The 25,935-nt window shown below is 60.4% G+C and overlaps 1 protein-coding gene across 5 annotated transcripts; it reads right to left on the bottom strand.

The window, feature by feature from the left end:
• Positions 1 to 6,650: 6,650 nt before the first annotated feature.
• Positions 6,651 to 12,270, bottom strand: ELAVL3 (ELAV like RNA binding protein 3). Of its 5 annotated transcripts, XM_074979606.1 has the most exons (7): positions 12,054 to 12,270; positions 11,462 to 11,565; positions 10,688 to 10,841; positions 9,779 to 10,004; positions 7,802 to 7,840; positions 7,471 to 7,473; positions 6,651 to 6,978 (listed from the first exon to the last, which is right to left on the bottom strand). In XM_074979606.1, the coding sequence occupies exons 1-7, from the start codon at positions 12,253 to 12,255 to the stop codon at positions 6,651 to 6,653; spliced, it is 1,056 nt and encodes a 351-aa protein (XP_074835707.1). In that variant the 5' UTR covers positions 12,256 to 12,270. The 5 variants fall into 5 exon arrangements, with proteins under 5 accessions (XP_074835707.1, XP_074835706.1, XP_074835708.1 ...); XM_074979605.1 differs by lacking the exon at positions 7,471 to 7,473 and having other exon boundaries at positions 6,651 to 6,999; XM_074979607.1 differs by lacking the exon at positions 7,471 to 7,473.
• Positions 12,271 to 25,935: the final 13,665 nt, after the last annotated feature.

The following is a 25,935-nucleotide window of genomic DNA, read 5'->3' as shown; positions in this document are numbered from 1 at the left end:
GCTGTGTGAGCTGGGGCAGGTCGTGCCACAGCTCTGTACCTCAGTTTCCCCTCCTGGCCCTCATGTATTTAGCTCCTCAGGGGAGAGATCGTCTCTCAGTCTGTCTGGGCCTCACAACAGGGCCCAGATCTCAGATGGGATCTGGGCAGCACCTGGCACAATGGGGCCCCGATCTCGGTTGAGGTCAGGGCAGCGGCCAGCACAACAGAGCCCTGATCCCAGGTGGGGGTCTGGGCAGTGCCTGGCAGGATAAATCCTGCCCCCCACTTCAGCTCTGTAACCCCACTCCCGTACTTAAAGCCGTTGCTGAATCAGGTCCAAGGAGAACTGTCATTTGCCCCTTACATGCGCGATGTCGGCTTCACAGGAGGCTCTTTTCAAAAGAAAAAAAAACTGAAATAAAAGGAAATCCATCACCAAAACCAAATTGATCCTTTTCTGTTTGTTCTGGTCCAGGCGGGGGGGGCAGTAGGGGACTGGGGGGGCTGTGTTATGTAGGGCAAAAGGGCTCATACATACGCACAAGAATAAATAGAGAAAACGACAAGCTAGAAATTCGATTCCCTTGACCTGCTAGTAAAATGAAGAGCAGAACCAGGCTTGCAATTTTTCCCTACAAGACAAAAGTAATCGATGTAACATTGATTCCCACAGACACACTTTTATAGATAATGCTCTATACTCCTTTTGTTTTCTTGCGTACATCATTCCCCCTTAAATTAACTCAGTGCACTTTGCTTCGTGCGGAGAACCTGTCCTTTAACATTTTACTCTTCATGAGTATTTATTATTCTTTGATGTTTCTGTTCCCTTTTTTAATAAATAAATTAGGTAAAACCACATCTCAGCAAATTAAAAAATAGTTCCTTTTTAACTTGCAAATCTGATGAGGTAACACAAATATACACAAATGTACTCATACGAGGCAGTAATAATAAATATTTAAGTTAACAATAAGTTAAAACTACGAGAAGCTAAAATCCGCAAAAAGATAAAGTTAATGGTGCCAGCTCATTTTTTTTTGTCCTTTTTATATGGTTTTTTTTTTTCCGCAAACAGAAGCGCTCACAGATTCTTACGAACACAGAACACATTTATCTTCAAAACTCAAGAAATCCTAACCTAACTTCTAAATCATTTAAACAATTAAAACTCAACTAATGCTAAAAGGTTTAAGTAGCGTTACGTTTGCTTTTTTATGTTGTTTTTTTTTTCCCCGTTTTTCTAAAGTGAAAGAATGGGTCTCGGTCTTTGTCAAACCAAAGATGGAAAGTCAAATTGTTCTAAAAAAAAAAAGAAAGAAAATCGCGTGAAGCAAAATACCACTTTTCAGTTTGGATGTGAGGTGTAACGTGACTCGCCACACAGTCGGGACTTGCTCAGGTGAGAGCTCTTGTGTTTTCCCCCTTTTTAAGGTTTGGGATTTCAATGAAAAAACCCGTCATTTCTGCTCGCGCTCAGAAGGGCGGAACAGAAGAGCAAACGGCCAGGTGAGCTGACAGTCCACAAGTCTAATAATAGATCCATCCCATTCCTAGTCCCGTTCCATGCTGCCATGAAAGAAGCCAACCGAGCAAAAAGAATGATGGTTTTACAAAGCCCATCAGGATGCCTGAAAGGTTAATTCTTTATATGGTTTGGCTTAGAGAGGAGAGACGAGAGGATACTTTCTCAGAAATGGCTGGTCTTCAAGGAGCTGAACGGGCATTTTCGACAGAAAGCCAGGAGCCCGCCCCTTTCAACTCCTTGAAATGAAACCACCGTTGCAAAAAAATTAACCAAGGGTAGAGTTCTGCCACAAGCAATCAAGTCACCTTTGGGATCAACTGGCCCTTGTCAGAGGCATCGATTAAATAAGGGCTAATGGGAGAAAGGGCCCCCTCCCTTTGGAAAATACAGATTTTGAGTTGGAAAACCAAAAAATTGGAGTATTTAGAAGCAGAAAACTTAAAAAAGGGTGGCTGGAAAGTACCAAAATTGGAAATTTATTTTGGTCAATATTTCATAGCAACTGAAAATAAAACAGGGCAAAGCCTTGTCCAAAATTGCCTTAAAATTGCTTAAAATTTGGGACGGGGGCATTTGGCCAAAGCCTAATGAAAACATGAAAAAGTTGTCAAAAAAAATCCTGAAAACAGGCTGGGGTAGGTAGATGGGGTGTTAACAACTGGTAAATATTTGGCCCAAAAATTTTTTTAAAAAAGTCCAAAAAAAGGGGGGGACTGAAAACTTCTGAAAAAATGATCAGATTTTGATGAAAATTGGGAAAATAACCCAAAAATCCACCAAAATATTATAGCCCAAATCTCTCTAACCGTGGTAAATTTTTGGCCAAAAAAAAAAAAAAATGGAAAAATCTGGCCCAAAAAGTAGAAAATTTCCAGGTGAAAACTGAAACAACAGAAGCATTCAGCCACTGACCAGAAATTTGTTAGCCAAATACTGGCCAAAAAAAGCCTGCAATATTTTGAGCTGAAAAGCCAAAAACTTCAGTTTTGGTCCCCAATTTTTCAGTTTTCCGAGACAAGAGCAGAACATGGGAGGAGGAGAAAGTTCTGTGAAATTTCACATTTTTGGAAAATCTGATTTCCCCTGAGGTTTTCTTGTTTTTAGGTTTTTTTGGCCCAGATTCCTTTGGGCAGTGTTCTGTAAAGCTGTGGCGCAGACAAGCCGAGCTTGGCCTACCCCCCCAGCTGTGCGACTGGGAATTGGGGTGACTGACCCAGGTGCCAGACAGTGGTTTCTTAAATAGCCTTCCCCGCCCCCCCATGATTATCCTATGGCTTGAGATAAAGTAGCACCTCCCCATCGGTCTGCCCCCAAGACCTGAGTCTCCGGCGTGGATCAGTTTCATAGCACAGCTGTAGCTCTTGTGATGGGGGAAGCCCAGGGCTCAGCTTCTGATGAGTTCAGCCTTTCCAGAGAGGAGACAGGAGCCGTGCCGGAGGAAGCCATGGGGACTGTGCCTCCCTAGGAGCTCACACCCAGAGCAGCGGGCGAGGTCGTGTCATGGGCATGAGGGCAGAATGTGCTACTATGGCGTCCTCCTGGTATTAGCTCAACAAGGGAGGGGCATGAGCCAGGCTTGAGCCTGGTATGCAGGGCACAGAGGAGCGTGCGGCCTGCCACCAGGCTGGCATTGGTGTTCTCTGTTGGCGCAATGGGGGCGGGTTCAGAGAAGGGCCCTGAGAACAATGTTGGGTTCTGGCCCTGGGACACAAGAGGCCTCAGCCCAATGGAAGAGCAGCTCGGGCAGCTGGCCGAGCTGATGAAGCAGGACTCTACAACCCACCAGCCGATGGCCAAGCGAGATCCGGCTTCCAAGCCAGAGGACTTCGGAGGGGAGAATGGTGCCAAGTTTATCCAGCCAGAGGGGCAAACGCCTCCGGCGGGAGGAAGACGGCCTGTGCAGCAACTGAGGGGTTTTCCAGCCAGGGGGTGAGGAGTGTAGCTGAAGGTGCCCTTCTAACGCAACCAGCAGAGGTGGTGGATTGGCCATCGCCAAGGGAGGTTCTCTGGCTTGTGTCCAGCCGCTCGACTTTGAGGAGCCCCGGTCCCTGAAACGTTAGGCCTCCGTCAAGGCCTGCGAACCGAGGAACACACGAGACGCCCCTGTAACCAATCCTCCTTTCGACCCGGTCAAATGCAGTTCCGAGAATCAATACAGGACTCGCGCCAAGGGAGGTCCGGTCTGGGCGGGGGTTCGTTTTATCTGCCCTCCGCCGAGCTCATCAGAAACGCTTCTGTGCCCTGTCTATCGATCAGGTTATGAGCTGTGCTGTGACTCACACGATGAGACTGATCCAAGCCAAGAGCTCCCAGGCATGACATGATACACACAATAAATCAATAAGGGCTGGTCACACGCCGCCAGCTTCTCACCCCCCGAGCAGGGGGAAGGAGGAAATTACAGCTCTTTTTACAAACTACGCAATGGATAAAATCAGTGGCATTTCTGGTTAGTGGGGGGCAGGTTGTAACTCCTCTTTGATGTGTTGTCCTTGCTTTTCTCGGCGAGGTTTGATTTTTGTGTTGTTCTGGGAGGGGGATTTTAGTTGTAAAATAGCAAATAAAAATATCCTCGGTGACGAGCATGAATAGTCATACCCCCCCCCCCCTTCTGAAAAGAAACCCAACGAAAGAAACCCACCGTTTCCAGGCCCGGCTCGGCCCAAAGGCGGGCGAGCATGGAACCTCTTTGTTAAAAACAAAACAACGATTTTCGCTGATTTTTGTGTTTGCTTTGAGTGTGCGCGTGTGTGCGTGCGTGCGTGCGTGCGCGTGTGTGTGTGTGTGTGTGTGTGAAGTTCAAGAATCCCAGTAAAAATTCCCAGCGAGGTTGGTTTTTTTTTCCCCTTTTTTATAAAAATAGATTTTTTTCCCCCATTTTTTGTTGGTTTTTATGATTATTTGTTTTCAGCCTTTTTATTATTATTATTTATTATTATTATTATTATTTATTTTATTTCATTTGTTCGTTCGCGAGATGAGAGAGGAAGCCCTGCGCTTTTCCCCCGCCCTCCCCCCCGGCCTCACCCCTTTTTGGCAACAAAATAACCACCGTTCTCTAGGCAATGGATGAACACGGGGGGTGTGGAGGGGCCGAGGGGGGGGGACGTTCGTTTGCTGTTCAAGTGGGTTCAGTGCATTTCTCTCGACGTCCCATTGCACCTCTACCCCCCGCCCCCGTTTTGCTGAGGGCGGTTGTGGAACGAAAGCCATGTGCAATCTGCAGACGGCAGGGAGGGGTGGGGTGCAGCGGGGAGGGGTTGGTCAGGACTTATTAGGGTGCAGAGAACAGGGAGGGATTCAGTTTCCAAACCAGTGCAGCAGCCCCAATTTCTAGGAGACACCGGCTGCTATTGTTCAGAGCCTCCAAGAGCGCCCAAGGGGGTTAGGCGCCTGACCCCCGATCCTCAAAGGCACTGAAGCTACATACCCTACTCCCGCTGCCGTCCACCCGAGCGGCTTCTCACCCCCCCACAGCCAGACGCCGCTCCGCAGCCAACGCCTGTCAACAGGCGGCCCCAGGCCAGCGGCCCTGGAGCAGGCGTCTGATGGGGCGAGCCAGCCGTTGGATGCAACCCCCCCGCCTCAGGCCCGTGCCAGCTTCCAGCAGCCAGCAGGCATGCGAGTGGCCCAGGCTCAGCTGCCGGAAGCCCCCTGCAACACCAGCCCCACGGCGAGCAGCGCTGGGCACAGGGGGCTGTCGGAGCCCACCGGGTGCTCAGCTGATGCTGGGCCCATGGAGCCTGGCACCTGGTCCAGAGCCTCGTTAAACAGGAGGCCAACCCCACCCCGCCCCACCCCACTGCCCCGTTCTGTTAGCCACACCGGCCCAGCCTCCTCCACCTCCGTGTGATCCAGCCACCTCTAGAGGGGGACAGAGTGCCACCCTGAGAGGGCGGGGCCTACCTGACGGGGGCGTGGCATTCACATGGTGGGCGTGGCCTGCCTGCCAAGGGGGATGTGGCATTCACAGTGGGTGTGGCCTTCCCACTGAGCCGGTGGGACTTGGTTTACTGCTCCCTGTTTGGCGCTACAGCCCCGCTGGCCCCAGGTGCCAGCGGCTGTTGAGTCGGGACTGGAAGATTCGCGTGTCTGGATTTTAAAAGTACAGTCACCTGAACGTCCCCCCTCCCCAGACCTGCTCCCCCCTGACAGGCCTGGCCAGGTTCGGGGCACAACTCAGGAACCAGCCCCAGGGGAGTCACGCCAGCCAAGGTTCCCAGCACCGGGCCCGCAAGACCGCCCTGAGCCCCGCCAGCCGGGTGAAAGCAGGAGAGGGCTTTGCAACAGGCCCCTCGCCCACAGCCAGGCTGGGCCAGGGGCTGACGGCACAGGGTGCCGGCAGATCTTAGGGTGCCAGCGGCTGAAGGCACCTGCCCAGGAGCCAGTGGCAAAACCATCGCACCCCTACATGTTATTCCAGGATGGATCGGAGTTAGCTTCAGAGCTCTGCTCCCCCACCACCCCTGGGGCAGCCCCACAGGCAGGGGCTTCGGGCCCAGCTGGACCACGGGGCAGCGGCTCAGGGCAGCATCTCCCCTTCCCCCCCGGCTGTCCCCTTTGCAGTAGCCCATCCCCCACCCAGTGCTAACTGGGACTCAGTGCTCCCCCCATCCTGTCTCACCCATCTGCCCCCGCAGCCATGAGGATGCCGGCTGCTCCGGGGGAGAGCCTGCCGGAGGAGCGCTGTTGGGGGGCTGAGGATGGGGGGCAGGCTGTGGAGTGATGGCGGGAGCCCCCCATTGGGAGTTCAGCATAGGATGGGAGGGGCCATTCCAGTCCCCCCCCCCCCGCCACCCACACTGCCCAGCTGCTGACAGGGCGGGGGAGGGTCCCGGCATCACGGCTGGGCACAGTTCCAGGGGCGGGGGAGGGAGCAGGCTTACGTTTGCCTCGCCAGAGGGTGGGTTGGACCCCCAGCGCCCCACGTTGACCTGTCACAGCTCCCACGGCGGCCGGGGCCCGCACCCCCCCCCCAGGCTGCCAGCGGGTCCTTGCCTTGCGCCTTTGAGGGGCAGCTCGCCTGGGGGGCCAGGTGATTTTGGGGTGGGGGGGGCGGTCTCTCTCGCTCTTTCCATCCGGTGGGGGGGTCGGGGGCTGCCTGGTCTCTGCCGCGGCTCCGCTCTCCTCGCGGGCCCAGCTCAGGCCTTGTGCTGCTTGCTGGTCTTGAAGGAAACCTGCAGGATGCGGTCGCCCAGGCGGTAGCCGTTGAGGCTGGCGATGGCCATGGCTGCCTCCTCGTAGTTGGTCATGGTGACGAAGCCGAAGCCCTTGCACTTGTTGGTGGCAAAGTCGCGGATGACCTTGACGTTGGTGACGGCGCCGAAGGGCCCGAAGAGCTGCCAAAGGACACTCTCGTCCGCCTCCGGGGACAGGTTGTAGACGAAGATGCACCAGCCGCTGGTGGAGGCCCCCGTCAGGCTGACGCCCGCCAGGCTGGTCATGCTGTCGATGGTGATGGGCGAGAACCTGGAGATCAAGGAGAGGGGGCTGCCTTGGGGGTCAGTGGGCCGCGGCAGGCTGGCGGGCGGGGCCGGGCTGGGCCGGGCTGGAGCATGGTGCCCACCCACCCGTCGGGTATGGGGAGCTCAGCACCAGCCTGCCCGGCATGGGGGGACGCAGCACCCTCCTGCCTGGCTCAGGGACTCAGCACCATCCTGCCTGGCATGGGGCACTTCGCACCCTTCTGCCTGGCTTGGGGACTCAGCACCATCCTGCCTGGCATGGGGAGCCCAGCACCCACCCACTGGGTATGGGGAGCTCAGCGCCCACAAGATGAGCATGGGGGGCTGGTACTGGCAGCGTCGCCAGTAAGGGCTGGACCTTGCTGGCTCTGGCACAGAGGTTCCTTGGGGCTTCCCCCCCCGACCCTGGGCCCACCTGAACCACTCACAGCTCACCCCCCACGGGGGGGGGCAGCCACTCACGTTCTCACTGCGCCGACCCAGCTGCCCTCCACACCTGCTTCCTGCCTAGCTAATCCCCCCATGGGACACCTGCCTGGCCTAGAGCGCCCCCCCCAACCCCCAACCCCACAGGATGCCCCCCTCGCCCCACACACAGGCCAGGCTCTGCCGAGCCTCCACCCCCCCACCCAAGGGAGGATGCTAATGACGAGAGGTGTTCAAAGTGCCCCCTACCGCCCCCGCCCCACCTGACCTCCTCTGGGGGAACCTGCGCTGCTTCTGGGGTGAGGGGCGGTGGGGGTCTGCTCTAAGGCTGGGCTGGGGAGGGGGGCTGGTTAATTCCCAGTGCCGGTGGCCCGGGGGGGGGTGGGAGGGGGGCTCGTTACCTCTTAACGCCGTAGGCCATGTTTAGCAAATTGTCCAGCCTGTGAGAGGGAGATGGAGAGGCCCCGGTTAGTAGCTGACCCTGGAAAGTGGGGAGTTGGGGGGGGAGGGGCGGCACCAGCATCGGCCTTGGTTATGGGGCAGGAAAGTTCGGGGCACGGCGTGTGGATGGGGCGGGGGCAGGGGAGATGCAACGCAGGCTCCCTTGCATGTGGGCGTGCGAGGGCTGCACTGCACATTGGCGTGCCGGCCACTTCACACGTCGGTGTACAGCAAATGCACGGCCCGCCGGCAAGGCAGCCGCTTGGGCACACGCAGCCACCCGGGCCGTGTGACACGTAAATGTAGGCCTGTGCACGGCAGGGCTCTCGCACGTGTTACACTTGGCAGCCCCTTGCACGAACATACCGTGACGTGCACGCTGTGGCCGTGAAGGCCCGTGTGTACCCCAACCTGGCGTGTGGCCTGGCCACATGCGTAAGCATGCCATACACACGCTCGGGGGCCGTGGCAGAGGCCCGCTCCGCGGCTATGGGGAGAGGCTGAATCACACGGCCCAATCCACGCGTGTCAAGTGTGTGCGGTGTGTGTGATGTTGCCATGTGCAGAATAGCTCCCATGTCCCAGGCGTGACACAGGCGTGACACACACACGGACTCACTGCTGGTGGCGCCCGGATGTGGGGGTGTCATCGTTGGTGCACAGAGCAGCCCGCTGGGAACAGATGCGGGAGGGGACCTGTGTCACACAAGTGGACCCGGCTGCATCCTGCACTCCTGGCTTTGGGGGCTCCTGGGGGTGGCGGGGGGGTCAGGCCCTGTTTTACTGCTGGGGGGACTTTAAACCTGGTGGGTTAAACCTACAAGGGTAGAGAAAACGGGGTGCCCAGGAGCACGGACGCTGCCGTCCCAATCTGGGGTCCAGGGGTGGGGTACGGGAGAAGGCTGGATCCTGGGGTTCACATCTCATTGGGGGGGGGGCTCAGACCCATGGCCCTTCCTTCAGAGGCTGCAGTGACAAAGCAATTCAAAATGGGTGTGGGGGTCATGTGAGATGGGGGGGTTACAGCTGCTATAGTAACCCAGCCCCTGCCTCCCCCATGCAGACAGCACGCCCCCCCCGCCCCCACTCGCTGGCCTTGTGCTTCAGGGCCCCGAATGGCCGGCTCCCCAGGAATGCCCCCCCACCTCCAGCCAGGATGAGCCCAGTGCTGAGATGCAGCCGCCTCCGGGGGGTGCGGGGGGGGGCTGGTTTTCCAGCAAGGGAGGAGACCGCGGGCAGGGTGGGATTTCAGCCAGGACTCCTGGGTTCACGCCCAGAACCTCGCTCCTACAAGCTGAGTTTTATTTCTCTTCCACAAGGCAGTGCCCCCCCCAGCCCTGGTGCCCCCCAGCCCTTCATTCAGCACCTTGGGGGTCTCCCATCCAAGCCCTTGGCACAGCCTGACCCTGCCTAGTGCTGGACTGCCCCTGGCTGGGGTCCCAGACCACTCACACCCCAGGGCTGGAGCCCGCCCCTGTTTTGGGGGGCAGGGGAGGGGTGGTGGGGAGGTGCCCCCAGCTCCAGCAGAGACAGAGGAGTGGAGTGCCTGGGGTTGGGGTACACGGGGCCGTTTCGGGGACCCCAGGCTCTTCACTGGGCCCCCAGGAGCAATGGGCTGTGGAGATGGGTGGGGCTGTTGACGAAGCAGGGAAGCCAATGGTAAAAGGGGAAATGTTAGTGCAAGGGGCGGAGTCAGGAGCAAAGGAGGAGGAGCTACTAGAGAAATGGGAGGAGCTACTAAGAGGGGAAGGGAAAGGTGCAAATAGTAAAGGAGGAAGGGGTGGGGCCAAAAGAGGGCAGGTTCTACCAAGGAGCAACTGGCAAAAGGGGGCGGGGCCAAGAAAAGGGGAGGAGCTCCTGGGACAGTGGGAGGGGCTTCCAGTAGGAGGGCGTGGCTCCCGGCAGGTGGCGTGGCCACGGCGCCCGGCAGCTCTCACCTGAAGCGCTGGGTCTGGTGGTGCAGGGGGCCAGCGTAGCGCCGTGCCGTGGTCTGGTACAGGTGGGTGAGCAGCGCCTGGCCCGTCTTCTGGCTGGGGTTGTTGGCGAACTTGACGGTGATGGGCTCGCTGGCGCCCAGCGGTTTCTGCCCGTTCAGCCCCTTGATGGCCTCCTCCGCCTCGATCCGCTTGTCGAAGCGAATGAAGCCAACCCCTCGGGAGACGCCTGGGGGGAGCAGCCAGGTGAGGGGGGGCCTGGCCACAGCACGGCACAAGGGGCAGTGTGGGTCAGTAGGGGGTGTGTGGGGCAGGGTGTGAGGTCAGTAGGGGGGTATGGGGCAGGGTGTGGGGTCAGTAGGGGTGTGTGGGGTTAGTAGGGGGTGTGTGGGGCAGGGTGTGGGGTCAGTAGTGGTGTGTGGGGCAGGGTGTGGGGTCAGTAGGGGGGTATGGGGCAGGGTATGGGGTCAGTAGGGGTGTGTGGGGTTAGTAGCGGGTGTGTGGGGCAGGGTGTGGGGTCAGTAGTGGTGTGTGGGGCAGGGTGTGGGGTCAGTAGGGGGGTATGGGGCTGGGTGTGGAGTCAGTATGGGGTGTGTGGGGCAAGGTGTGGGCTCGGTAGGGGGGTGCTATGGAGCAGGGGCTCAGTGGGGACCCTGTGTTCCAGGGAAGTGGGGGTTAGTAGGGGGTGCTATGGGGCATGGTGTGGGGACAGTAGGGGGCACTATGGGGCAGCAGGCAGGGTGCCAATAAGCTCCAAGCTCTCCTTTCACAGCAGCCTGGGCCCCCAGTGGGAGCCGCGCCCCCCCCCACCGCTGACCCCCCCAGCCCAGCTGTCTCCGCCCCACGCTGGCCCCATTGCTCCTGCCCCACAGCTCCTGCCGAGAACCCAGGAGTCCGGGCTCCCGCCCCCACCTGTGACCTGGTCGAGGAGGATGCGGGAGGTGATGATGCGGCCATACTGCGAGAACAGCTGCTCCATCTCCTTCTGGTTCATGCTCTTGGGCAGGCCGCTCACGTACAGGTTGGCATCGCGGATGGAGGCCGAGCTGGGCCGGGCGTAGGACACCTGGGGGGCGGAGGGGTCAGGTGGGGGCTGTGGGGCCAGTGGCTCCCGTGTCACCACCCAGCAGGCCCGGAGCCCAGCCCCCAGCTCTGACCACTAGGCCCCACTCCGAGCCCCGAGCGGCAGGCCAGGGGAAGGATCGCCCTGGGGGTGGCTGGGCGGGGCAGGGTCTGGGGGTCTGCCCATTGTTGGGGGGGGTTACTCTGTGAGCCCCCAGCCCGGCCAGGCCTTGAAACCAGCCAGCACCGGCCCCCCAGCTCCTTGGCCCCCCCACCAGCTCCTCCCTCTGCCCCATCCCCCCACCTGCACCCCCGCCCCATCCCCCACCCCAGCTCTGTCCCTCTACCCCATCCCCCACCCGCACCCCCTGTCCCATCTCCCACCCCCAGCTCTGTCCCTCCACCCCATCCCCCCACCCACACCCCCTCCCCCATGCCCTCCCAGCTCCGTCCCTCTGCCCCATCCCCCACTCCTACCCTCACCCCATCCCTCTGCCCCATTCCCCACCCCAGTTCCGTCCCTCTGCCCCATCCCCCCCAGCTCTGACCCTCCAACACATCCCCCACCCCTACCCTCACCCCATCCCTCTGCCCCATCCCCCACGCCTCGTTGCCCCCACTGACCTTGATGGTTTTTGTCTGCAGTTTCAGCCCGTTCAGGGTGTTGATGGCTTTGTCAGCGTCATTGGGGTCCACGTAATTAACGAAGCCGTAGCCTAAGCTCTGCCCTGCGAGGGGGGAGAGGTGTGAGGGCATCGGGGGATGGGGGGCACGGCAGTGGGGGTGGGGTAGGAGCTCAGATTGCCGCTTCCTCAGCTGAGTCCAATGGGGCCATGATCCCCATCCCCCTCAGACAGGTAGAGCCCCCTGCCCTTCCCCCAGCTCCAACAGTGCCCCCCTCTGACCCACGGCCCCTCAGTTCTGCCGGTGCCCTCCCCTTCCCCCAGCTCTGCCAGTGCCCCACGCTTAACCTGCTGCCCCCCAGCTCCGCCGGTGCCCCATGCTTAACCTGCTGCCCCCCAGCTCCGCCGGTGCCCCACACTTAACCCGCTGCCCCCCAGCTCCGCCGGTGCCCCACACTTAACCCGCTGCCCCCCAGCTCCACCGGTGCCCCACACTTAACCCGCTGCCCCCTCAGCTCCGCCGGTGCCCCACACTTAACCCGCTGCCCCCTCAGCTCCGCCGGTGCCCCACACTTAACCCGCTGCCCCCCCACCTGTGATCTTGTCTCGGACCAGCTTGCAGGACTCGATCTCGCCGATGCTGCCGAAGAGGCTCTTAAACTCCTCCTGCGTCATGTTCTGGGGCAGGTAGTTGACGATGAGGTTGGTTTTGCTGTCATCGGCCCCGTTGGCGCTCAGGGGCGGCCCGTTAGGGAGGCTGTTGCTGGTGGGGCCGTTGGACACCTGGGTCTCCATGGTGCTGATTATCTGCTGGAGATAAGAGGGGGGGAAGGGGGTGACCACTCTGCAGGCAGGCGGTGCTGTGGGGGTAGAGGCGTTGTGGGGGGAGGGGCAGTGCAGGGAGAGGACATCCATGGGGCAGGGGGGTTGGATCTAGCAGGATGTCCATGTGTGCACTGCCACTGTGAGGGGCAGCTAAGCGCCCTGGCCCTATAGCACTGGAACACTGCACTGGCACTGGAACTTGGCATTGGCACTGGAACGCTGCACTGGCACTGGAATACAGCACTGGAACTCGGCATTGGCACTGGAACACTGCACTGGCACTTGAGTGCTGCACTGGCACTTGAGTACAGCACTGGACACTGCACTGGCACTGGAATACGGCATTGGCACTGGAACGCGGCACTGGCACTGGAATACGACATTGGCACTGGAACGCGGCACTGGCACTGGAATACGACATTGGCACTGGAATACAGCACTTGCACTGGAATGCTGCCTCCAGTTCTAGGCCACATATATTAGGAAAGGTGTGGAGAAATTGGAGACCGTCCAGGGAAGAGCAACAAGAATGGTGAAGGGTCTGGAGAACATGAGCTGTGAGGCAGCACAGAGAACTGGGCTGGTTTGGTTTGGAAGAGAAGGCTGGGAGGGGACATGACAGCAGTTTTCACGTACCTCAAAGAGGGTTACAAAGAGGAGGGAGAAAAATTATTCCCCTTGGCCTCTGTGGACAGGACAAGGAGCAATGGGCTCAAACCGCAGCCAGGGAGGTTTAGGTTGGTCATTAGGAAAAACTTTGGAGCTGTCAGGGTGGTTGAACGCTGGAATAAATTGCTGGGGAGGTTCTGGAATCTCCATCCCTGGAGCAGGTGAGACAGACGACTATCAGGGATGGTCTGGATGGTTCTGGGTCTGGCCGAGAGGGCGGGACTTGACTCAATGGCCTCTCGAGGGCCCTTCCAGTTCTGGCGTTCTGAGCTTGTGTGGTTGGTTCAGCCCCGGGGAGAGCTGTCGCAGGGCAGCAAGCACAGACGGACAGACAGACGCCCTCCCGCACACGCTGAGGGAGAAGCCAGAGGACCAGAGAACCTCTATGGGCAAAACTGGGCCAGGCTGGCAGGTCTGGTGCCCATGAAACACAGGGCTGAAGGGCCCTAGCCCTGGAGGACAGCCCAGAGAGAACTGGGCCAAGGGGTACAGACGGACAGCCAGGCTGGGGAAGAGCATGGAGAACAGTCTGGCTGCGGGGGAGACACAATCCCCCCCCAGAGGATCCCATCTGACCTTGGGGGAATTTCCTCCCTGCCCCTAACACATGGGTCAGTCTGAGCCTGAGCAAACCCTTGCAGCCAGCACCCGGGGCCTGATTGGAGCCAGCCCAGCCTGCCCTGAGTCCCGCTGGCACCAGCTGGGTCTGAGCACTGCAGCGCCACAGGAAAGAAGGGAAAAGACGGGGCCCCATTGGGCTGGTTGTGCACTGTGGGGGGAGGGGACGTTCCTTCCTGACCCCTGCCAGTTCCTGGCTGCAGCCCTGAAGCATGAGGTTGGATTCTGCCCATGGCTCAGGCAGGAACCGTCCCAAGGCCGGGGCGACCCCCATGCCCAGGCCTGTCCCCCAGGCTGTCAAATCCCTCCCGCCATCACCGGCCCATCTTCTGTCTGCTTCAGCCAGCAGGAAAGGCCCCTGCTAAGGCCCCTTTAACCTGCCGAGTGGTTGGTCCCCTGCCCCGGCTGCCATCCTTAAATGCAGGGCAGCTCCCCGCCGGCAACTGCCACCCAGTGGCATTGCATTTCCGCGAGGAGACTGGCCGGGGGGTCTCCCTGAAAGCTCCAGAGACATGAGGGGTCACAGCCCGGCGGCTCAGCCAGCGCGTGGGTTGGTGGAACCAGGCACCACTTCGAGGCACATCCCATCTCATCACAGAGCTGGGGGCAGCCGGGGATGCCATGTCTCGGATCGCAGGGTCTGGAGGTACCCGGTGCCCAGATGGGGGCTCTCCTGAGCTGACTGCCACCCCCCCACAGCAAGGACCAGCTCAGTGCCTGGATCGGGGCCCGGGCAGCTGGATTGGCACCCCGCACCCCACCCTGTCCCCGGCACCCATCCGGGCCGCTCCTGCGTGCAGCGGCCAGTTAGTTTCACCCAGTCTCTTCTCTGCGGCTCTGCCAGCCGCGTCGGGACCTGCTCAGCCTAGGGAGACAGAGGAAACGGCCGACGCGAAAAGGGCATCACAGGCCGGAACGGAGGCACCGGTGGGAGTGCGACGTCCCCCCCACCCAGTCCTGCCCGGACTAACCCGCCGATGGCAGCGGCTCACCAGGGTGGTGCGGGACCCCAGCACAGTCAGACCCCCAAACCAGGCAATTCCCTGCAGCCCTGGCCCCACAGGAAACTGCCAGCGCCTGGGGATCTCGGCCAGATCCCCCACCTGCAACTGCAAAAAGCAGCACGACTCAGACGGCTCCAGTCGGGGTCACAAACTCAAGGCCTAGCAGCACCACAATCTCCCTACAGCCTGGGGGGCACCCCCTCCTCCCAAGGCCTGCCACAGCTTCGCCTTCCCCCTTCGTACCCCGGCCCTCGAGCCCCCTCCCACTGGGGCACAGCCTTGGGGATAACCGGGGGGGCCTAGTGCAGGGGGTCGCCCCGTCCCGTATGCACCCTGGTGGTGGGGGGAAATGGGGCACCCCAGTCCCAGCACGGGCTGGCCCCACCTGCTGCAATCTGCAGCCCCCCCCGGGTGGACCTGAGTGGGGGGACCATCTCGTCCCTATAGGACAGGTGGGGCAGGCACCATGGGCCCCCCAGTACAGGGCCTGCAGTGGGGCTGCACACACCTGCCCTGGCCCATGGGCACCGTAACCCCACTGTGCTGCCAGCACTGGGCCCAGGACCCTAGTGGGGGTTAAATTGCCCAGAGGCAGCAGGTGCGGCTGGGGGTGTATGGGGGGGGGAGAAGTGGGGGGTGGAGACCTGCCCCAGAGCCCTGCCGGGGGGTGGGGGGCAGCTCACCAGGAGAGTATGAGGCTGGCTCTGGCCCAAAGGTACCTGCCCCCCAGCACCATGCAGGGCACAGGGAGAGTGAGCTCCTGCCAGAGGAGAGGCCCCCCACCTCGCTTCCTGCCCCACAGTGCCCCCCAGCACTGCCCTGGGACCAGCCCCCAACTCGCTTCCTGACCCACAGTGCCCCCCAGGGCTGCCCTGGGGCCAGTCCCCAACTCACTCCCTACCCCCCAGCACCGCCCTGGGGACAGCCCTGCCTGCCAGGGTCAGCGCCCCAGCAGGTTAGGTCTGTTCCCAGCAGGATCTGCCTGACCCACGGCAGAGGCCAAAGCCCCAGAGCATCCACACGCTGTGAACACCCTCTCAGCAGTGTCACCCCCCACTGGCCAAGTGGCTTCCTCGGCGGCTCTGGTGGCAACTGGCTGGTTATTGATCAGTCCATTGATCTCGTCCACCGTCCCCGGCCCCAGGCCAGACGCACAGTGCGTCCGAGGGAAACGCTGAGCCCCACCCCCAGCCTGCAACCGCCCCGCGACGCTTCTCCCCCACCCCCAGCCTGCAACTGCCCTGCGACGCACCTCCCCCGCCCCCAGACTGCAACCGCCCTGCGACGCACCTCCCCCGCCCCCAGTCTGCAACCGCCCTGCGACGCACCTCCCCCGCCCCCAGACTGCAACCGCCCTGCGACGCACCTCCCCCGCCCCCAGACTGCAACCGCCCTGCGACGCACCTCCCCCGCCCCCAGACTGCAACTGCCCTGCGACGCACCTCCCCCACCCCCAGCCTGCAACCGCCCTGCGACACACCTCCCCCGCCCCCAGACTGCAACCGCCCTGCGACGCACCTCCCCCGCCCCCAGTCTGCAACCGCCCTGCGACGCACCTCCCCCGCCCCCAGTCTGCAACCACCCTGCGACGCACCTCCCCCGCCCCCAGACTGCAACTGCCCTGCGACGCACCTCCCCCGCCCCCAGACTGCAACCGCCCTGCGACGCACCTCCCCCGCCCCCAGTCTGCAACCGCCCTGCGATGCACTTCCCCCGCCCCCAGCCTGCAACCGCCCTGCGATGCACCTCCCCCACCCCCAGCCTGCAACCGCCCTGCGACACACCTCCCCCGCCCCCAGCCTGCAACCGTCCAGCGACACACCTCCCCCACCCCCAGCCTGCAACCGCCCTGCGACACACCTCCCCCGCCCCCAGCCTGCAACCGCCCTGCGACACACCTCCCCCGCCCCCAGACTGCAACCGCCCTGCGACGCACCTCCCCCGCCCCCAGTCTGCAACCGCCCTGCGATGCACTTCCCCCGCCCCCAGACTGCAACCGCCCTGCGACGCACTTCCCCCGCCCCCAGACTGCAACTGCCCTGCGACGCACCTCCCCCGCCCCCAGCCTGCAACCGCCCTGCGACACACCTCCCCCGCCCCCAGCCTGCAACCGCCCTGCGACACACCTCCCCCGCCCCCAGCCTGCAACCGTCCAGCGACGCACCTCCCCCGCCCCCAGCCTGCAACCGCCCTGCGACGCACCTCCCCCACCCCCAGCCTGCAACCGCCCTGCGACGCACCTCCCCCGCCCCCAGTCTGCAACCGCCCTGCGACGCACCTCCCCCGCCCCCAGTCTGCAACCGCCCTGCGACGCACCTCCCCCGCCCCCAAACTGCAACTGCCCTGCGACGCACCTCCCCCGCCCCCAGTCTGCAACCGCCCTGCGACGCACCTCCCCCGCCCCCAGCCTGCAACCGCCCTGCGATGCACTTCCCCCGCCCCCAGCCTGCAACTGCCCTGCGACGCACCTCCCCCGCCCCCAGCCTGCAACCGCCCTGCGACGCACCTCCCCCACCCCCAGCCTGCAACCGCCCTGCGACACACCTCCCCCGCCCCCAGCCTGCAACCGTCCTGCGACACACCTCCCCCGCCCCCAGCCTGCAACCGCCCTGCGACGCACCTCCCCCGCCCCCAGCCTGCAACCGCCCTGCGACACACCTCCCCCGCCCCCAGACTGCAACCGCCCTGCGACGCACCTCCCCCGCCCCCAGTCTGCAACCGCCCTGCGATGCACTTCCCCCGCCCCCAGACTGCAACCGCCCTGCGACGCACCTCCCCCGCCCCCAGACTGCAACTGCCCTGCGACGCACCTCCCCCGCCCCCAGCCTGCAACCGCCCTGCGACACACCTCCCCCGCCCCCAGCCTGCAACCGCCCAGCGACGCACCTCCCCCACCCCCAGCCTGCAACCGCCCTGCGACACACCTCCCCCGCCCCCAGACTGCAACCGCCCTGCGACGCACCTCCCCCGCCCCCAGTCTGCAACCGCCCTGCGACGCACTTCCCCCGCCCCCAGACTGCAACCGCCCTGCGACGCACCTCCCCCGCCCCCAGACTGCAACTGCCCTGCGACGCACCTCCCCCACCCCCAGCCTGCAACCGCCCTGCGATGCACCTGCCCCACCCCCAGCCTGCAACCGCCCTGCGACGCACCTCCCCCACCCCCAGCCTGCAACCACCCTGCAACGCACCTCCCCCGCCCCCAGACTGCAACCGCCCTGCAACGCACCTCCCCCGCCCCCAGACTGCAACCACCCTGCAACGCACCTCCCCCACCCCCAGACTGCAACCGCCCTGCAACGCACCTCCCCCGCCCCCAGACTGCAACCACCCTGCAACGCACCTCCCCCACCCCCAGACTGCAACCGCCCTGCAACGCACCTCCCCCGCCCCCAGACTGCAACCACCCTGCAACGCACCTCCCCCACCCCCAGACTGCAACCGCCCTGCAACGCACCTCCCCCGCCCCCAGACTGCAACCACCCTGCAACGCACCTCCCCCATGCCCAGCCTGCGACGCACCTCCCCTGCCCCGCACCCGGCCTGCAACCACCCTGAGATGCGCCTCCCCCCTGCTCCCAGCCTGCAACATGCTCCCCACCATCACCCGCCCAGCGTCCAGGTGAGGGGCTCAGCCAGCCGTCCCGTCTTTGGCTGTGCCCCCCCGCTTCCACCCTGGAGCTGCTAGTAAAGGGGGGGGCTGTCCTCAGCGCCCCCTTGATTCGGGGCGAATCGGAACCCAGCAGAGGGGCTGGGACGCACAGATGGGGCCGAGGCTGGTGCCCGGGGGGAGGCGCAGACAGACAGGCCGAAGGAGGGAGCGCTGCCCTCTGGGCCCCGGCCTTTGTGCCGGCCGGCCGCCCCGCCCAGCGTGGGCAGCTGTGCCGGGGGTGGGCGGCAGGGATGGCGCAGCCGGCCGAGTTGTCACTTGCCGGCTGTGGTCCAGCTGAGCCAGGCTAAGCCCGTAATGAGGATGATCCCAGCTCCATCCGCCTTAGCGCCACACAACGAGCTTACCGCCCCCCCCCCCACCCCCCGGCCCCAGCAAGCATATGTGCCCGGAGGGGGTGGGGGGCTGGACCGAGACACACACCCCCAGGGCCCCTTCCCAACATGACAGCCATCTGGCCCAGCCCGCGGCCCCGTCGCCATGGCAACCAGCCTCCCGGCAGCCACTTGGCAACCGAACAGCCATCCCCAACTGGGTGCGGCCCAAGCGGGGGGCAGTGCTGCCCCCCCAGCTCTGCCACCCCCCTGCCTGCATCATGCCCCCCACGGGGCCTCTGGGTAACCCCAGACCGCACCCCCTCCCATAGACTCCCCATAAACCCTTCCAGATGGGCTCAGCCCCTCCACTGCTGCTGGGGTGGGTCACCTCTAGGAGGCGGCTACAGGCCAGGGAGGGTCCCAGCAGGGCAGAGCTCTGAGGGGGCCCCTATACCTGCCTTGCCCCCAGTGATACCTGGGAGGGAATGGAGCCTACAGCCCCAGGTCTCCCAGCCCCCCCTGTGCCCAGCCGGGGGGGCACCTGCCAGCCTTGTCTTCCTGGGAATATGGATCCGGTGCCAAAGACAAATATCCTGAGTTTCCTGCCACTGGCGCCTCTCACACTGTGCAGAACACACGGCCCCGCCGCGCCCGGAGCTGCACACAGCCCGGCTGAGATCAGGGCCCTCGGGTGCGTCAGCGACGCACAGACACAACGGGTCAGCCGAGCCAAGCTGAGCCCTCAGTGCTCAGGGGCTGACCAGACGAGCCAGCAAAGGGGTAGAGGGGGCTGGCATCCTCATGCTATCGGTGGGGAAACTGAGGCACAGGAGCAAGGACGCGAGTGTGTGGAAGTCTCACGTAGCAAGCCTGGGGCAAAAGTGGGAAGGACAGCCCTGCTCTGACCACTAGGTAACACTCCCCTCACACAGCTGGAGACAGAGCCCAGGAGTCTGCATTCTCTGCTCGCTCCCTTGCCAGCCCCAGGGCTGGGCCCAGAACTGCTTCACGCCAGCTGCCGGGCCCCTTTAAAGGCCTCTGCTTGAGTCACGGCGTTCGAGAGGGAATCCCAGGGTTCACAGCAGTGCACAAGCCCTGGTGAGTACACGGAACCGTGGCCCTGTGACGGCACTGAGCCCGGAGAGGGGGGAAAAACCCTCAAATGGCTTTAAAACAAAGCGCTGCTCTCTTGACACAATCTTGAACGGTGGCCCTGGGCCTGGCAGGGGTTGTTCCGGCTCCAGGGCTTTTCTCCCCCACGGGCCGGTTTTAAATTGAGACCAGCTCTCATCACCAGGGCCCACTCCCCTCCAAAAGCCGGAACCCAGGAGTCCGGGCTCCCAGCCCCCTCTAGCCACTGAACCCGGCTCTCCTGCCGTTGCAGACGGTAGAAGCCAGGCGTCGTAGCTCCCAGTCACCTGCCCTAACCACTAGGCCCCACTCCACTTGTGGAGCGGGGCTTCCTGAGCCCCGGCCTGTCCTGCTCGGCCCGCAGCCGCAGCCAAGCGAGCTGTCCATGGCGGGATAATCCTCCATTGTGCGCCAGGCAGGGAGCAAGAAAGGAGCTCCAGGCCCCCTCCCCTCCCCCCACGCAGAGACAAACCCAGTACACACAATGCTGGCCCCAGGCCCCACGGACAATGGGGTATTGAGCGCCCAGGCGACAGGAGGCACCGGGCTGCCAGCCACCGAGTGCTGCTATTCTCCACACATCCGCCCCCTCCCCCCTGCAACCCCATGGCAGGGAGCCCCGAGGCCTGAGCAGCCAGCCGAAGGCAGCGGGGTGGAGCTACGCTGGCGTGCCAGTGCTGGGAGACAGGCTAGGGTAGGAGCACCTAGGGGTGAGAGCGGGGAAAGGCCAGGGACCGGTGGCAGGGGGTCAGGACTCCTGGGTTCAAGCCCTTGGCTGACGCCTAGGGCTGCCCCTGGGAGCGATCCCCTGCCCCCATCACCAGCTACCTGGCTGCTCTCACCACAGGGCGGGGGGTTAAAGGCGCTATTGGCAGTCGGGAATACCGGAGAACGTAGAGGCCCAGCCCAGAACAGGGCCCTGTTGTGCCGGCCACTGCCCAGACCCCAGCCGAGATCGGGGTCCCGTTGTGCCGGGTGCTGCCCAGACCCCGGCTGAGATCAGGGCCCCATTGTGCCGGGCGCTGCCCAGACACACACTCCCTGGCGCCTGTTGCTCACACTTTCACTAGCCGGGGAAGGGGTCACTCCTCCCATTCGGCTGTGGGGGTCACAGGGCGTGTGGGGCAGATCTCAGTGCTTTGACCCACCCCCCCATGGGGCCGTTGGATAACGCGACGTCAACAGGCCACAGAGCACCTGCAGCAAAGCTGCGGTGGGAAGCCAGAGCTCCTGCATCCCAGGCCAGCCTCTTAACCACTAGGCCTTTCTGCCTTGCAGACACTCCCTTCTGAGGGAGCCACTTGCTCGCATCCCCCACAACACACCTGCCTGTCGGGTTGCCCGGCCTCACGGTGCCCAGAGAACCTGCCACGGGACTGCTCCCAACCCCAACACTGCCGTCTCCAGCCCAGGCTGCAAACAGGTGTCCCAGGGCAGCCTCCATCCACGTCCCTCGAGCAATATGTCTCCCAGCCTCAGAGTGCCAACACTGGCAAGATGACCCCCCTGAAAGAGCTTCTCTCTCCCAGTGCCGAGCTGTGCTGCCCTCGGGTAACAGTCAGAGAGGTTTAGGACCAGCATGGTCTGCTACTCTGCCTTCCAGACGTTCCCACCTCCGTCCTCAGCCCATATCTGGTGGGCGAGCTGGTCAGAATCTCCATGCAGGATCAGCTGAGCGGTTTCTCTGGCCCATGCAACACGGGAGGCCAGCCTGCATGCTCCCAGCAGCCCCGCTTGGCTGTAACTCCAAGGGATCTTGGTGCCTCTTTCAGCAGGAGATGGGATCCCAGTTGGGATTTAAAGACCCCGAGCTACACAGAAACTGCCCCGTCCTGCAGACATGTGGGCAAAACCGGACCTGTTAGGCCCCTTCCTAAAGCCGTCTCTCCTCCGGTTGGGTTTAAGAGCCCCCTGGATGCTCTCCCTAGACCCAGCAGTGGGGCCGGCCAGAGATGCCCTTTGAATGGACCTCTTGGACAGGGTTGAAGGAGCTTCCACCAGCTAACGCACCTCTGCAGCCCCAGGAGGTTGGAGCCAGCCTGGCTGTTACTAATCTCCTTCACACCACACTGGTGACTGTTGCAGAGATTTGTCTAGTTCAACTCCAGAAGGAGCCGGCCAAACCTCCACCTCCTCCGGCCTCCCACAGGCCCACGAATTCACCCTGTGCTCAGCCCAGACAGCATTCGACTAAAGCATCTGCCAGACAAGGAGCACCCTGGCACCACGCAAATCCTCCCCGAGGAGCTGGTTACCATGGCTCGTGGCCAGCAAGCCAGGGAGGCCCAGCTCCTGCTTCTCGGGGTGGTTTTGCAGCCAGAGAGCTACAGTTGATGCTCCAACCTGAGCGTCTGTCAGTTCCAGACGTCTCACACGCACAGCTCCATCGGCAAACCTTGGAAAGGGCGTACCAGGCCTCTGGTTTCCACTACCGGGAATTTGCTTGCTGATCCCCAGCTCACTTGTTGCTTGGATGAATAAAGGTCTAGAACATGAGAGCTTGAAGACAAGGTTCCAAAAGTGGGGCTTGTCTGGGGACGACCACAACGGGGGACGTGAAAACCATTTTCAAGTCCGTGAAAGGTTGTGAGCGGGGGAGGGAAAAATTGTTCCTCTTACTCTCACAGGGGAGGACGAGAAGCAATGGGCTTACACTGCAGCCAGGCAGAGCTGGGTTGGATGTTAGGAAAAATGTCTGAACTGTCAGGGTGGTCAAACACTGGAGTAACTTGCCTAGGGAGGTTGTGGAATCTCCATCCCTGGAAATCAAAACAAAAAAGCAGCCAAGTAGCACTTTAAAGATGAACAAAATAATTTACCAGGTAACCGTTCGTGGGACAGACCCACTTCTTCATCTGTCCCATGAAAGCTCATCACCTAGTAAATTATTCTGTTCGTCTTTAAAGTGCTACTTGGCTGCTTTTTGGTTTTGATAGTGTATAGACCAGCACGGCTCCCTCTCTGTTACCATCCCTGGAGATGTTTAAGAGGAGGCTGGATAGACATCTATCAGGAGTCATCCAGACAGCGCTTGGTCCTGCCATGAGGGCAGGGACTGGACTCGGTGGCCTCTGAAGATCCCTTCCAGCTCTAGGATTCTGTGGTTTTGTGGTTTTTCTCTGGGTCCTCTGTGTTTTTCAAAAGGCACATGGCCACCACTAACCAGGCTGAACATCCTTGTGCTGGGCAGTGTGACCCAGTGGCGGGGGTGGGGGTTTCATTCCCCCGGCTGGGTTGCAGGTGTTTCCTACCGTCCTGTAGCAATGCAGGGTGGGTGCCTCAGTTTCCCTAGGCACAGCCTCAGTGCATAGCCAGTGATGGGTGATCTGGTGTGATGACTTCTGTCAGGTAGGCAATGGGGCTTCAGGCCATTTGTAACCTAGGCCACCTGGTGATGTCTTTCTTCCTCGGGAAACAGGAGCAAGGTGGAGGAGGGGCCTGGTGGGTTTGAATTGGAACTGGGCTGTGGGGTGGGGCAGTCTGGTCTGGCCGGAGAGGGAAGAAGAGGGGCCAGGGCCCCAGCTTGGGGACCCCCTCTGGGCCCTTCTCGCCAAGATGGATTGTACTGGCAGCTTCTGGTTACTGCACTAATAACTGTGTCCCTGATAACTCAGAAAGCTTCTCTTCTCCCTGTTGAATGAGAATCCCATTTGACTGCCGATGGGGGCATGGCCTGTTGCACCCCCCCCCCCCCCCAGCTCTGTGACAAATAGCAGGCAACTTTAGAAGGGGAACTACACAGAAAGGCAGAGACCACACAGTGCAGCAGAAACAAAAAGGCGCAGTCCACCAGAGTCAAATGCCCGCAAGCTGCGTGGGGACTGTCTGAGAACACCCTAACAAAGGTGCAAACTCCAGGCACAAACCAAACTTCAAAACAAGTCCTGTGAGCAGACCAAAAAAAAAATAAGGCCAACCCACCACCAGGGCTAAACAACAGTGTACAAGCTTGAATGAGAGACACAAAGAGCATCCTTTCCAAACAAGAAGTCAAAGCCTACTGCGGAAAACAGAAAAGCGCATAAACTCTGGCAAAACAAATGTAAAAGTCTAATCTTGACTTACTTGCTTGGCCAAAAAAGACTCTTAACAGAAACTGGCCAAAGACAAAAACTAACCACAAAAACACCCATTTTTTTTTAAGTACGTCAGAAACAGGAAGCCCAGCAAGGGGTCGTTGGATGATCAAAGTGCTAAAGGTGCTATGCGGTGAAGCTAAATGAATTCAACGCACCTTCTCAGCTGAGGATGTGAGGGAGATTCCCGCACCTGAGTCATCCTCTTACAAATGGGACCTCTGAGGAACTGTCCCAGATTGAGGTGGTTTTGGAACAAAGTGATAAAGAAAACAGTAATAAGTCACCCCGCCCAGCTGAGATTCACCCAGGAATTCTGAAGAAACTGAAACAAGAAATTGCAGATCTACCAGCTGTGGCATGTGACCTGTCACGTAAACAAGCTTCTGTGCCGGATGACTAGCAGATGGCTAATGTGATGCCAACTTTTCAGAAAGGCTCTGGAGGCGATCCTGGCAATTACAGACCTGTATGCCAAACTTCAATACCGAGCAAATTAGGCTAAACAATAAGGAAGAACAGAATATCAGATGCATGGAGAAACACAATATGTTGGGGAATAATCTACTTGGCTTTTGCAAAGGAAATCATGCCTCCCCAGTCTACTAGAATTCTTTGAGGGGGTCAATTAGCCTGTGGAAAAGGGTGATTCAGGGAATAGAGTACACTTGAACTTCCTGAAAGGTGTCTTGGTTTAAGAGGGAAGGTCCTCTCCTGGTTTAGTAACTGGTTAAAAGATAGGCCATGGAAGGGTAGGAATAACTGGTCAGGTTTCAGAATGGACAGAAGTAAATAGCAGCATCCCCGAAAGATCTGCACTGGGACCAGTCCAACGTATCCGTAAGTGATCTGGAAAAGGGAGTAAACAGGGAGGTTTGCAGCTGATACAAAACTCCTCAAGATAGTTACGTCCAAAGTGTAATGCGACCCAAAGGAATCTCATAAAACTAGCAGCAAAATGGCAGCTGCAATTCAACGCTGATAAATGCAAAGGAATGAACATTGAAAAACACAATCCAGACAAAAGACACAAAGTGATGGGGCCTAATTTAGCTGTTTTCACGCCAGGGAGCTCTGGGAGTCTTGGTGGAGAGTTCTCTGAAAACATCCACTCAATGTGCGGCAGCCGTCAAAAAAAAAAACCAAGAGTGTTAGGAGCCGTTCAGAAAGGGACCGATAATAAGACAGAAAAATATCATAATGCCTCTAAATAAATCCCTGGTCCACCCACACCTTGACTACTGCATGCAGCTCTGGCTGCCCCATCTTAACAAAGATACGTTAGAATTGGAAAGAAGCCAGAAAAGGGCAACAGCAGTGATTAAGGGTCTGGAACGAGTTCTGCATGAGGAGAGATTAAGAAGAGTGCGATTGTTCAGCTTGTAAAAGAGATAGCTAGAGGGGGGCCGGACAGCCAGACTAACGCAAAGACAAGCAAGCGCTTCTGCCCACAGTGCAGTCAACCTGTGGAACTCACTGCCAGGGGATGCTGTGACGGCTGTAGTACCATGGGGGCAGGCGTTAAGAAAAGTAATAGATATGTTCCCAGAGGACATCATCACACTGGGAGGGGATGACCTGGAAGATGTTGAGCAGCTCACCTACTTGGGGAGTACCAGGGACGCAGACGGAGGAAGAGGTAAGGATATCAATGCCAGGATAGGGAAAGCAACGGCTGCACTCGAGACTCTTCGTCCCACGTGGAGTTCACCAACAACATCTGCGAAGACGAAACCGGGTCTTCAACATAAATGCGCAGGGCAGCTCTTGTGTGGATCCGAGACCTGGCCTGCTAAAAAGTCTTCACACCACAATCTACAGACATCAATAAACAGATGCCTGAGGTCCATCCTTCCCATCCAATGGCAGGACTTGGTCACAGCCAAGGAGCTTTGGAACGGAGCAGGACAAGAACCACCGGAGGTTCAAATCAAGAGAAGAACGTAGGGATGGCCGGGCCACACTCTCAGAAGATCATCACCCAGCGGAGTCTGTCGAGCTCTCACTTCGCACTCCCAAGGAAATCGCAAAAGAGGAAGACCTCAGACAACGTGGAGAAGATCGACTGAGCTGGAAGGACACCGGGGCTGCTCCTGGGGTCGGCTGGAAGTTTTGTCCTGAGCCAGAAAAAAGTGGAGGAGACTTGTAGATGCCCTTTGCTCCGCT

Source organism: Carettochelys insculpta, chromosome 29 (assembly GCF_033958435.1).
Source record: "Carettochelys insculpta isolate YL-2023 chromosome 29, ASM3395843v1, whole genome shotgun sequence".
Classification (NCBI taxonomy): domain Eukaryota; kingdom Metazoa; phylum Chordata; order Testudines; family Carettochelyidae; genus Carettochelys; species Carettochelys insculpta.
This window is presented reverse-complemented; position numbering and strand designations above follow the sequence as displayed.

Coding starts and splice junctions, on each gene's coding strand:
- ELAVL3 (XM_074979605.1), bottom strand. CDS start 12,255: ATGGAGACCCAGGTGTCCAACGGCCCCACCAGCAACAGCCTCCCTAAC. Junction 11,566..12,053: donor GGTCCGAGACAAGATCACAG/GTGGGGGGGCAG, acceptor CCCCCCTCGCAG/GGCAGAGCTTAGGCTACGGC. Junction 10,005..10,687: donor CCTCCTCGACCAGGTCACAG/GTGGGGGCGGGA, acceptor TGCTCCCCCCAG/GCGTCTCCCGAGGGGTTGGC.